The following is a 12,163-nucleotide window of genomic DNA, read 5'->3' on the forward strand; positions in this document are numbered from 1 at the left end:
ATGACGGCTGAGGAGTGGACTTGGAAGCGGAGTGTGGGAGATCTGAAGGGGGTGTGCTGGGGGTGGGCGTGGTTGGTAAGGCGGAGGTGGTGAGGGTGAGGGTGGCGAGGGTGAGGGCTGTGGTTGAGAACTTCATGGTGTGTGTGGGTATTACTGCGGTTGGGGTGAGAGGCTCGGGACGGTCTGAGGCGGGTGTGCAGAGGGTCAACGGTCGACTCAGCGAAGGACAGTGAACTCTTTCTCAACGGTGTGTGTGGGTGGGTTAGGATGTGATAGGTAGGCACACAGGAGGGAGCACTGATAGCGTTATATAGCCAACGTCTATGTTCACACCATGGTCCAAATTTGAGCATTATCCTCGGCGTGAGCAGGAGCCGGTGTTCTAAAGGCAAGCACGGTCCGTTGCTTCGTGTCCCTTCAGCCCTTGCAACTATAAACACCCCCTCACCCCCCCACCACGCCCAATGCGCCCTAACCTACGACATCGCCTCCTCCATCATCGCCGGCTTCGGCTCCCTCCTCACCTCCTTTTCCAACGACACCGCCAACGACCTCCTCTCCGCCACCACCTTCACCGACATATCCTCCTCAATCAACTTCATGTCCAACCAGCCTCTAAATGGCGTGACCTTCCCCAACAGACAGGCCTTCATCGCCGGCCAAGGCCCGCAACCGGCTATTGGGTTTGAGGTGTTGGGGATCGATGCGATTACTTGCAACTACGCCGATCCCAGCCAAGGCGTGGTTGCGTTCCGGTGGTTGGCTACCGTTGGCGCGAATAAGACGGGTGGGGCGAAGGGGATTAATATTCTGTATGTGCGGGACACTCAGAACGTGCAGCAGGGCGTGGAGGGTGCAGTCGGGTGGGTTATTGAGACTGTGTACTCGGAGTTCAATTCGGGTGTTTGGGTTGAGGAGTTTGGTGGGAGTTGTGCTGTGCCTAGCAAGAGTGCATAGGCACGAGTATGCTATTGTCAAGCGCGTTGTTAATTAGTCGTATTTGGCATGCGTGTTTTTGGCGCTGGTAATATGATGGTTTAAGTCGGTCTTTGACCGTTCCCAAGCTGATATTGAAGTCATGGGTAGAAGTCAGATCCTACCTATAGTCTCCTCTTCTTTGAACCACTGCCAGCAGCAGCAGTTCGGCGCTTCAGTTCCTCCCGCCTGCGTTGCGCTGCTCGCTCGGGAGTTTCGACTTCTTCTTGCTTTCCAGGGGCCTTATGGTCGATTTTGTCGTGCTGCTTGTCCCCTTTCTGCCCAGTGTTCTCTGTTGGCTGTTCTTGATCGCTGGCTTCGTGGGCCGTACTCGCCTTTGCATGGGAGCTGTTGTGCTTTTGAGGGGCTGGTGAGGCGTCGAGATCAAGCTCGTCCTCGCTTCCACTTCCATCTGCGGATTTGTCCCTCTCTTTTGTGAGTTCTGGATCTCGTCGATTGCGAAGAGCACCGAGCTTGCTAAGCTTCCGCTTAGAAGGAGTCGTCTGCGTGGACTCTTCTGAACTCGCAGACTCACTACGTTCGCCGCCTATGTTTCTATCGGCATTAGTGCGCGGGGATGGTGAAGCTGTGGATCGGTGGAGGCGGCCTAGTCGTCGAGACGGTGTGGTGGGTTTGGATGGATTTGAAGGGGCCGGTGAGCTGTGCTTTTTTCGACCCGGGGCGTTGGATGTGGCGGCGTCGTCGTCTGAAGAGGAGTCATTGTCGTTGATTGCAGTGCTCTGTTTGAGTGAGCCCGGATCGCGATGTCGCTTGGGAAGACCACCGAGTCGTGCGGGCTTTCTCGGCGGTAACTGATCAGGCTCTTGCCGCAAGTCGCTCGCCTCAGCAGACTTCTGACGAGTGGCACGAGTCCGTGGCGGCGAGCCGTTGCCTTCCCCTTCTGTCTCACTAGCAGTCGCTGTCGAAGCATTCGACGCCCTCCGGTGCTCCGGCTCCGGTGACGAGCTGTTTTTGCGAGCGCCGGCTTGCATTCTCCATTTGTTCTTTCCCAGCCCACCGAGTCTTGCACCTTTCCTAGCTCCGGACGCTTCTGGGGTTGACTTCCGCTTCTTGGACGGAGGTTCAGCCTCGCTATCGCTGCTCGACTGGCGTTCGCGCCTGCCTTGTTGTGCCGCAGGAGAAGTTTGTTTGACGGAAGACGTGAGTTTCTTCGCACTCGGTGGAGTTGGCTGACGCTCGAACTCGTCTTCGCTTTCCGTGTCGTTGGTTTCGCGTTGCGCAGAAGTTTTGGCAGCACGTTCCGTGTCTCCGGCCCTGCGTAGAGGACTTGGCAGCCCCGGAGGGCATACGCGGATGCGTTCTTCTCCTTCCAGACCTGTCTCCCGAGGCATCTTTTCAACCCACGCCCCTGCTTTCCCCGGTTTCGAGGTCCTGTCGATCCGAGCGTCCACACCATCAACCTCACTTAGCAGCCCATCTAACCCATTTGCATCCTCATCCTCACCTTCACCACCATCCTTGAAAGCCGCCACTCCCTTGACATACTTCTCTGCCGCTTTCACTCCCCTGTCTCCAGCCCTCTTCCCATTGAGCACAGGAAACACTACGCTGAAATCTCCTTGGACCTGCATCGCCACCCTGTCCATCAGCTTTTGGATGACCTGGTCTTTGTCCTTGATCACTTGTGTAAGATGCTCGGCGTTCTTCTTGAATGCTTTCAGTGTTTGTAGCAATGGCCGCATGAGCACATCCGAGAACTCCCCCGCCGAGAGCGGCCTCAGCGTAAACGTAAAGCTCAGCTCCGGCAATGGCGAAGGAAGTGCCGTCGTGGTGCGCAGCTTCAGACAGCCATCCATCGCATCCCGACTCCCATCGTGCCAATCATCGCATCGAACAAGCACGTTATCTCGGCCCTGAAGGCCTGAGAGAGGTAGTTGAGCAGAACATCGAACTGCTTAGCATCAGTTTCCGGGTCGATTGGCGATTCGCGTTCACGAGCTTCTATGGTGATGCCTGTGTAATGCATCTTGCAGGAATACAGTACTGTAAGATCGCTTATGTATAGTGTCAGGCGCCATTTCTCGGATGCGGGATGGGTGCTGAAATTGTAGTAGAGGAGTGGTACGTCGCTGGCATTGTTCGTGAGCATCAATGGATGCCATGCTGCATCGGCTTTGCTGGGATTTGAGGCGGGCATGATGAAACTACATTGAGCTCAATCCGGTCGTCTTGATTTTGAGGACCAAAGGACCTTTTCAAAATACGATTGCATGACTTTAAGCTGGGCGTGACAAAGGAGGGATGAGCGAGGCAACCTGAAGTTGCTGCCTTGCTGGGCGTGGGCGCCAAGCCTTTGATGCCTGAATGGTGGTCTCGCCTTCCTGAAGATGTCAACAGATACACATTCCCGCCACTTGAGCAGCCACGCATGGATCGACTTGAGAGCCTTGAACTGTAAAAGTTGAAAGCATGCGATGATTAGAATATCTCTGACTACCTCAGTGCATCAACCCACACCCACACCCGTCCCCTTCCGCCTCCCTCTTCCTATGCTTAAAATCCCCATGATAGTTGTCCAACACCGCCAGCTGCCCATTGTCGTTATTCGGCAAGCCAGGCGGACCCATCCATGCATAATCACCCGCACTCTCTTCATCCGGGAAAAGACTCTTCAACTCCGCCTCCGCCACTTCTGGAAGTCCCAATCCCGAATCCCCCGTCTTGACATGCTTACTCCTCAACTCCGCCGTCACAGCCTCAACATCTACGTCCAAGTAACTCGCCAAAAATTGGCCCACCTCAATATTCTCGTGGTTACCCACCAATTGAGGAGCATGCTTAGGCGAGGAGGCGTAAATATTGACGTCAACCCCACTATGCCCGTGCGTGGACCAGCCAATCTGCGCGCGGCGGGAGATCATATCCGCGAAGAGGTAGCTGGGTGGCCAATTTGGTGCGGCTTCAAGAATGGAGGTGACTTCCTCGCTGGTATAGTCCACGATGCCAAGGTCGTCCTTGATAATTGCTTCGACAGTGCTGCGTTTGGTGGCTGTCGTGGCTGTTGACGCAGCAGCTGAGTCAAGAAACTGGTGCCATTTCTGCGCGCCATACTCTGCCGAGTGCGAAGCATTGGCTAGCACGCCGGGAAACCAGTAGTAGTGCGGGTAGTCATGGGTGAGTTGGCGTGCGGTGGCGAGTCCGCCGGTTTCGTGGTCGGACGTGCTCACCAGGACGCCAGGCGTATCGTCTTTGTCGAGGAAGTCGAGCACGGTGGCGAATGCCTTGTCGTGGGCGAGGACTTCATGGACTTGTGCGGCGGGATCATTGCCGTGACCGGCGTGGTCGATTCGGGAGCCTTCGATCATGATGAAGAAGCCCTTCTCTGAGTCCTTGGTCGCGGCGGATAGGGCGTGGAGGGCAAGTTTCGCCATTTCAGCTTCGCTGGGGTAGATGTCCTCGACGTGAGCGCGGTCGATCTCGTAAGGAATGTCGGTGTCGGCGAGCAAGCCAAGGAGTGGGAGCTTAACGCCACCTTTGGCGTTGAGCGTGTCGAACTCGGAGCGGGAGGAGATGTAGTGGAAGCCATTGTCTTTGGCCATGGCGACCACGTCTCGGTCGTCTGCGCGACAGGAGCCTTCGGTTGTGTTGGGTAGGAAGTGACATCGTCCGCCACCGATCATCACGTCGACGACACGGCCTAGCGGATAGTGGCCGATCATCTGCTCCGCTATCAGGTCTTCGTATTCTCGACGATTGGCGTGAGCGGCAAAGCATGCCGGCGTCGCATCTGTCAGTCGTGTTGTGACGACCAAGCCGGTCATATAGCCGGCTTTCTTTGCTGCCTCGAGGACTGTTCCGCAAGGTGTATGGTCCGGCAGAACTGAGATGGCGCCATTGTAGCTCTTGAACCCACAAGAGAATGCTGTCGCTCCAGCTGCCGAATCTGTGACCAAGCTGCTTGAACTTCGTGTTCTCGATGTGCCGATAACATGCTTATCCAGCACCAGGATATCGTCTATCGGCAGTCCTCCAGCGTACTGCCTGTAACTCCTGGTCAACGCCAGTGATGTTGGGCCCATGCCGTCCGACACCATGAATATCAAGTTCCGCTTTCCCGACGGCTTGCCGTCTTCTCCCCATCCAGGGTCATTCGGATGCCGCAAGGCCTCTTTCTGATGCTGCGCCACGACAGCAAGAATGATGACGGCAGCCGTAGCGAAGAGCGCCCACGTGAAGAGCCCGATTTCCCGCCATTTGTGCCGCTTGTCTTCCGATCGCGCCGTAGGCTGGCCCGTGAGAAGCGCGTCTTCTTCGGCGAGATCTTGTGTTGAGGACTGGGGTGATGTAGGGCGGGCGAGGAGGGGCTCGTCGCGCCCGGACATGGTGACGGGCTTCCAGGCGGAGTGTTGGCTGTGAGCTGCTTTTGTTTACGAGATGGTGCGGAATCGCATCTAGCGACGGCGATCAGTCAAGGGGTGTTCTGTGTGCAAGTTCACCGAGCATGAGGATTGGGAACGCAAGATCAACCGCGATCAACTCCAGCCCTGAAGTACTCCAGGGTCCAATTGGAGGCATTTCCGGCGCCACAGGCTTGGACTGGACGCACGGACAGATCCGAGAGGGCCATCGAACACCTACCAAAGTACCTGGACCGCTCCAGCCTGAGACCTTGGAGCGTTCAGCACGCCGTCGATTTTATTGATTATCTAGCATGCGTGCCATGTGATCGTAACATGCTTTGACAACAGCGAGCCTCCTGGTCCCAGATATAGACACACTGCAGATGTCTTCAAGCACGATCTTGACCGTGCGGCATTTCGTAAAAGCACGGACCTCGCTAGACGCACGAAAGGGCCGCTTGTCAGCGCAACACCTCCTTGGATACGAACGACAGCTGGCATTTGAACGTACGAGCGCGTGCTGTGAGCCTATATCGACGTCAATCGTCTGACTTGTGATTGTTGGAACGATGTATCTGATTACAGAACAATCTGGTGTTCTGGTGCTGGTTTATCCTCAATGCCACAACCGATTTTGTACACGATCAGAATTCTTCCAACCGAATAGCATATACTGACGCCATGAAATGCTTCCATAACACCATTACCGCAATGCATGAGCTGGTTCCTCGAAAGGTAAGTGAAGGCTCAACAACACCTGTCAACTCCGTGGCTTGCTTCCGCCACCGTCTAGAACAACTTCATCGCCTTGCCAGCATAATAGCTAGCAGCGCCACCGCCCAGGAGTATACCCGTCCAGGCCATCAGACCTCGTCGTATGCTTCGCTTCATAAAGTCTTCCATGGCCTGAGCATCGTTCATCTTTGGGAAAGGTACGCCCTTTGGAACTGCCACACCAAGCATGTCACATAGTGGCGCCCAGCCATCTCTGACATCGAAGAACATGAGCTTCTCCTTCGGCACGACCTTCTTGAGATGTTCGATGTGCCGCTCGTACATGGCTCTGGTTGGACGTTGAGGTTCGCCTTCTTTGAAGTACAGCTCGCCGACTCTGCCCTCGTCCAGAACGTCGTGATATCTGCGAAACCGTCGGAGAGTGGGAAGTGGTGCAAGGATCCAGGACAGCATAGTCAAGTTGGCATTCTCGACAATAGGACCATGCTAGCCCACCACTTGTCCGGATCTCGGACTGTGCAGATGACTTTGGCATCAGGATATATCTCCATCAGCTCTTCCACCAGGCAATTGGCCGGCAGGTCTGTGCAGCCAACGAAGCCATCCAGCAGCTCTTCTGTGTTCCGCAGAACAAATTGGCGGTCCTCTTCGGTCTTGATTGGGGTGTGCTCGAAGACCTTGATCCACTGGTCGATATGTGATTCAGGTGATGTCAACATTTGAGTGCCACCGTGGTATACTGGACCGTCGAGGAGAACGGAGAGAGCATGGCCGAATGATGTAGTGCCGGTTCTGCCCAAGCCTGCGCCAATGACTTGCAGCTTGCGGCCTTTCTCAGGTAGGGAGGCAGATTGACCCATGTTGAAGTAATCTCTAAACTAATACGGTGATATGTGTACACGAAGAGTTGGTCTGTCGCATTGATGGTGAAAAGAGAGTCGACTAATGTTGTGTTACGTGGCCTACGCAAGCAGAATGCGCGAAGAGGTCGTGGTATGTAATTACGGTGGAAGAATAAGCAAGTGCCTGGTTTGTGTGAATATAATGGGAAGGAACGTGGTTGTGTAACAGAAGGAGCGGACAGTACACTTATGTGTAGCGTACTTGCTTGTGATGTAGTACTGCCATCAGTGCACCCACCTCATCTCAAGTGCGCAATCAGATTATCGTCAAGCGATGCGCGTCGAAAGGAAGGCAATCCGTGGCAGGGAAAGTTTGATGACCCTTGTACCCAGTAGAATGATCGACATGCCCACAATTCGGATTGCGATGCGTTTAGTCCTTCCACCTTAGACAGGTGGCTGACAGGGGCGGAAGTATCCCAAACCACTCGAGCGAGTCCAATTCGCGGGGTGTTTATCGGTGTTCAAACTGTATCCAGGCAGACCTCAAACTGCATGGCACAATCTAACGGCTTCGCAGATGGATGTTCTCTTCGTGCAGAACGGCAGCATCATCCATATCGATGCCAATGTCCGCCCAAGCCTTATCGCGCCCATCAGCATTTCCGCTCAGGCTCAACGACATCATCCACGACCTCACCAATATGCATACCAAGCACGGGGTTCGGAAACAAGCAAATTCTCCTCTTGAGGGATCGTGTTACACACACTAGAGTCCCTTGGCAGCGCGTTCCTTTTCCACCATCGGGCTTCAGGAGAAGTGCTGCCAGGTGGAAGACAGCGCTGATCAATATGCTTGAGTCGGACTTGAGAATGGACTAAGAGGCTTCATTGCAATGCCAATTTCCAGGAATACATCCAGGGACTGACCACCGCTAGTCGTTCGACTATGGTTCGCTTGGCATGTATCAGTCACCACAAGATACCCAGGTGCAGCACCGAGAGGATCTACAAGCGCACGTTGAGTGCTTTGCGGCTCTTCGCTGCAGGCATTTCTTTGTTTTCCTAAACCAGCCCGCGGCAAAGGTACTGCGAATATGGCAAGAGCAACCACGCATTCCGCCAACAATGTAGTAGACCATTCGCTTGGTCGCAACCCGCGAAATGGCCCGAGCATCAACCACCGCGAACGACAAATCGCAGAAGCGAATCCGCTGCACACTGGCCCTGGGCTAGCACATCGGCTCACAAGCGAGACAAATTCAAGGGCCAATTTGCCTTACCCAATGCCCAGACGTTGCTACGCGGGTATCGGGTAGAGAAATCAGGGTGTCTCCGATAGCCGTCCTTTGACCCCTGATTACTGCTATACGACCGAATAACCACCGACCACCTGGGTACTTCTCTAGGGTTTTGGAAGTAAGCACTACATTTAATACAGCATCTTGAAGCGCTCTCCATTCTCAGCGCGGTTTCCTGCTATTCTGAAATGCAACATCAACGGCTGTGTGTGGCCGGCTCGTGGGCCGAAGGAAAAGGACCCCAAAACTCTGCTTCAGCCTTGATACGAAAAGTGATTCCCCTGGTCTGGGTCCAGGTTACAATCCAAACAGTCAGGAGTATGTCGACGACAGGTGCAAGCTATCCCCGGAGCGTTTGCAGACTCATCGTTTGCTATTCAATTCAGTGATACGGTGCATCATGGCGCTGTAAATGCTGCGCGACAGGCACACCTTCTCACTGTTCCTTCCATTGATGCCCTCCATGTGGCTTGCCAGAACCTACTTATCACCTCGACAAGGCCTCTCTACAGAAGCACAATGATGCTGTCATCCTTGACCAAGCAACTGAGGCCGCTCACAGCCGTGCTTCCAACTGCTGGCTGTTCCGTCGCCGAGTTGTTCACCGGTTGCCTCTAAGCTCCATGCCATTCACGTTGTTTCCCTGCCTTGTTGACCGTTTTCGTCTCCTGGCAATAAATATCTCGTCGCTGAATATGTGTCTTGTACTCGAGCAGCTTGCCGGCGGCTCACCTTTACTCACAATGCGCGTGGCCCAGCCCTGACCGCACGACTTGGTCGTCAGCCTCATGATGGATTATCGGGGACGGACACACGAGCCACTGCTCGAGGCAGGCCCGCATGGCGACTCCCTCGACTCTGTGTACGACGGGAGGACGGTGGGCGGAGAAGAGGGAAATGGTTGGGCGGCGAGAGAAGCGGCTAGTCCAAGTACTCTGGGAAGACAAGGCGTTCATGTGATGTGTCGGGGATCGCTGAAACGGTTTACATTTCGGCGTCATCAAGACTGTTCGAACGCCGTCCATCAGACCTCTACTCCACGTCGCAAAGTCCATTGATTTCCAAGCTCAATACGTCTTGAACTTCAACGGACCCTGCGCCCTCCTCAACCTCTTCCCGAAAAACGTCAACACAACAATCACCACGAAAGCGGCAGCCATGATCCCCGACTGAATCCCATACTCGACTTGCGTTCCTGCACTCGCTGCCCACTCCAACTGCACATAGCCGATAATGAACCCACCAATCGTCCTCCAGAAATTCAACCACGCTGCACTCTCGCCCGATGCTTCCGGGTAGGCATCGATCAGATACGCGCCCACGGCGGCGGTCGTGGCGATGGTGCTGAAGTTGTGCATGCCCCATCCCACAGCGACGATCCAGTATGACCAGTGTTGTTGCAGAGCGGTGCCGATGAGGTTGTAGCCGATCAGCTTGAAGGGCAGGACGAGCCAGATCATGATGAGGCGGGCCTCGGGCTCGATGACGCCGGAGTGGAAGCGTGCGTACACATGGCCGATTATGTCGAAGAGGAAGTGGCCGACCTTGAGAGGGAGGTTATCAGACGGAAGGACTTTAATCACTGCTAACGGCAGAGGCAAAGAATGGACCATTGATGTGTAGCGGAACAAGAGACTTACCACGAGGCCGAGTATGGCGCCTATGACTGGGGCGGTGTATATCGCCGCGAGGTTGAGGAAGTCAAAGTTGTACGCTGGGATGATCAACACCGAGATGGTGGTGTTGGTGGCGATCGTCCAGGGGAAGTCGAAGAAGTAGAACAGGCAGGTGAGGAGGACGGGCAGCTTCGTCAGGGTGAGGAAGAGACGGGAGCCGGACTCGAGGAGGGTGTTGGTCGTCCAGTTCGTGCGGTATTGCTCCACACCGATGAGGCGCATCGCACGTGATCTAAGGTGAATCGACTTGTTAGCGACAGTGAGGTAGGCAGTCTTGCTCCTGAAGGATGCGACCTGATGGTTTGAGAGGTCTGCAGCTGTACTGCGAGCACATCGCATCCTATTGGCGGGAGCCAGGCGGTCATTGCCATTATGCACAAGAAGCGACTGGGGGAACATCATGGTATGGTTATACCACCTGGATCAGAGGTAGCAATCAAGGCGAGCAGTACTTACTTCTTCTGTGGAATCTGCTCTTGAGGCAGATGGCGCGGGTAGAAAGTTTCCTCGCCAAGCACGATGGTGCATACCAGACCCAGGCAATCAGGCCAAAGCAGAGCCACATCCCAGTGCGCCAGGTAGACGTGCTGAGGATCGCAGCCATGAATTGAGGGCCCAGAAAAGGACTTAAGATGATGGCGGTCGACCAAATGTTGATCTTTCGGGGGTGCTCGTGGAAGAACCAGACGTCCTTGCTGGGGGAGGATAAACGTTAGCACGACGCCTATTGCACCACGATCAAATACACCCTTTTCCGACAATCAGGGAGAAAATGAGGACTTACATCCACATGAGACCACCTCCCGCAGCAGCCACAGAAAAGAACCCGTTCAGAATCCGCGCAGCCATATAGCTCTCGAAAGACTTGGCCGCAGCAGTCCACGCGGCCGTAGCAGCGCTTAAGCACCCGAACCAGAAAAGAACCGGCAGTCGACCAGCCCAGGCGCTCAACCAGACAGCGGCAAGACCACCAACGCCGAGCATAAAGGTGTTGCCGGCAGTGGCATGGTTCACGGTGTTGGGCGAGATGCGCCACTGCTCGGCCTGAGGCAAGAGCGCGCTGCCACCGGTCGCAGCTGAGTAGTCGGCGGTCGCTGCGTTGATGGAGAGAACAACCAGGATGGCGAGTTTACGCCACTTGGACCAGTTTAGTGGGTCATTGGGGCTGTCGCTTGGTTGAGGGATCAGGACTTTGCCGTCGGACGACTTTTTGAGATGAGCGTCGGGGCTCAGACCGAGTTGCCGCTTGAGTTTGTCCTCGTCGAGGACGTAGCCTTGGGTCTCGCCCGCGCGCTCGACGTCGACGACGTTGGCTGCGGGATCATTGGTTGGCTTCTCATCTGTGTTGGCTAGCGAGGACTGAGAAGTGTTTGACACTTCTTTGTCGGCGACGACCGGGTCTTGCTTGGGATCTTCTGTCATGATTGGTAGTGCTAGGACGAAGGTACTCGAGGACGGTGCAAAGAAACGCTGGGTTGGTTTCATGCATCAAGGGAGGGCGCAATGCAATTTAAGGGTCATATCAAAGGTAACACAAACTTTTCAATATAGTGTCCTCGAATGTCCTAGTGGACGGTCCCGACAGACACGCTAAACAATCTGGCAATGCATGTCGCGTGGTCATGCATTATTATCAGGGAGTGATGGTGGCGGCTTTGATGTGAGACATCTGGATCGCGAGGACGGTGGCACGAGGGGTGCCAGTCGCTTCGTACATTACAATGTCGTTCCTGCGCTCCAGCAAGTCTTCGGCGCTGCGCAATTCAGAGTGTATGAATGGGTTGTACCAGCAGAAGGCAAGCATGCAGTCATTGAAGCTTTTTCGACCAAAGATGCCAATTTCGCATTCCGTGAAGTCATGATGCTTGATTGGCTCAAAGTTCAGATCCCTCCGCAGATCTGCCCCTGGCGGTACACGGCATTCGGACGTCCTAGTCCCTTCTGGTTCTTGTGCTTTTGATGCGCCAAGTCCGTCGTGTGATAGATGTCAGTTCGGTCAGTATGAATAGTATTGAAGACATGAAGGCGATGATTCGAAACGGCTGCATACATAGATGAGCGGCGTGTTGCAATACGTGACCGTGGAGCGAGTGACTACCTCCAGCTTGCACTATTACTGAGCTGTCAGTGAGCGGACATCTATCATGCCTCTGTCAGGCATCGAGATTGACAATTCTGCACGCAATCACTTCCAGTAATGTTCTTGAGCCGAGCTTCTCTTGCTGGCCCGTCGTACGATGGTGCACTGAGAAGGACATCTGGCACATCTTGCA

At 54.8% G+C, this 12,163-nt stretch overlaps 5 protein-coding genes across 5 annotated transcripts; 1 reads left to right on the forward strand and 4 right to left on the reverse strand.

Annotated features, from left to right (window-relative positions):
- Window positions 1–15: 15 nt before the first annotated feature.
- AB675_3897 (uncharacterized protein) lies at window positions 16–957 on the forward strand (the record flags this gene model as incomplete). The annotated part of the gene is made up of 2 exons (XM_018143989.1): window positions 16–229; window positions 315–957. Coding segments are annotated over 2 exons (857 nt in total), but the record flags the coding sequence as incomplete, so codon positions are not given.
- A 143-nt stretch (window positions 958–1,100) lies between these two features.
- Window positions 1,101–3,133, reverse strand: AB675_3898 (uncharacterized protein; the record flags this gene model as incomplete). The annotated part of the gene is made up of 2 exons (XM_018143990.1): window positions 1,101–2,887; window positions 2,932–3,133. The coding sequence occupies 2 exons, from the start codon at window positions 3,131–3,133 to the stop codon at window positions 1,101–1,103; spliced, it is 1,989 nt and encodes a 662-aa protein (XP_017997553.1).
- A 301-nt stretch (window positions 3,134–3,434) lies between these two features.
- On the reverse strand, window positions 3,435–5,318 carry AB675_3899 (Repressible alkaline phosphatase; the record flags this gene model as incomplete). Its single annotated transcript, XM_018143991.1, has 1 exon — window positions 3,435–5,318. The coding sequence occupies one exon, from the start codon at window positions 5,316–5,318 to the stop codon at window positions 3,435–3,437; it is 1,884 nt and encodes a 627-aa protein (XP_017997565.1).
- Window positions 5,319–6,125: 807 nt separating this feature from the next.
- On the reverse strand, window positions 6,126–6,931 carry AB675_3900 (uncharacterized protein; the record flags this gene model as incomplete). Its single annotated transcript, XM_018143994.1, has 2 exons — window positions 6,126–6,474; window positions 6,546–6,931. The coding sequence occupies 2 exons, from the start codon at window positions 6,929–6,931 to the stop codon at window positions 6,126–6,128; spliced, it is 735 nt and encodes a 244-aa protein (XP_017997619.1).
- A 2,350-nt stretch (window positions 6,932–9,281) lies between these two features.
- AB675_3901 (Protein HOL1) lies at window positions 9,282–11,312 on the reverse strand (the record flags this gene model as incomplete). Its single annotated transcript, XM_018143995.1, has 3 exons — window positions 9,282–10,308; window positions 10,421–10,585; window positions 10,675–11,312. The coding sequence occupies 3 exons, from the start codon at window positions 11,310–11,312 to the stop codon at window positions 9,282–9,284; spliced, it is 1,830 nt and encodes a 609-aa protein (XP_017997597.1).
- Between the last annotated feature and the right edge of the window lie 851 nt (window positions 11,313–12,163).

The sequence above is a fragment of the Cyphellophora attinorum genome (assembly GCF_001299255.1).
Source record: "Cyphellophora attinorum strain CBS 131958 chromosome Unknown Contig23, whole genome shotgun sequence".
NCBI lineage: Eukaryota > Fungi > Ascomycota > Eurotiomycetes > Chaetothyriales > Cyphellophoraceae > Cyphellophora > Cyphellophora attinorum.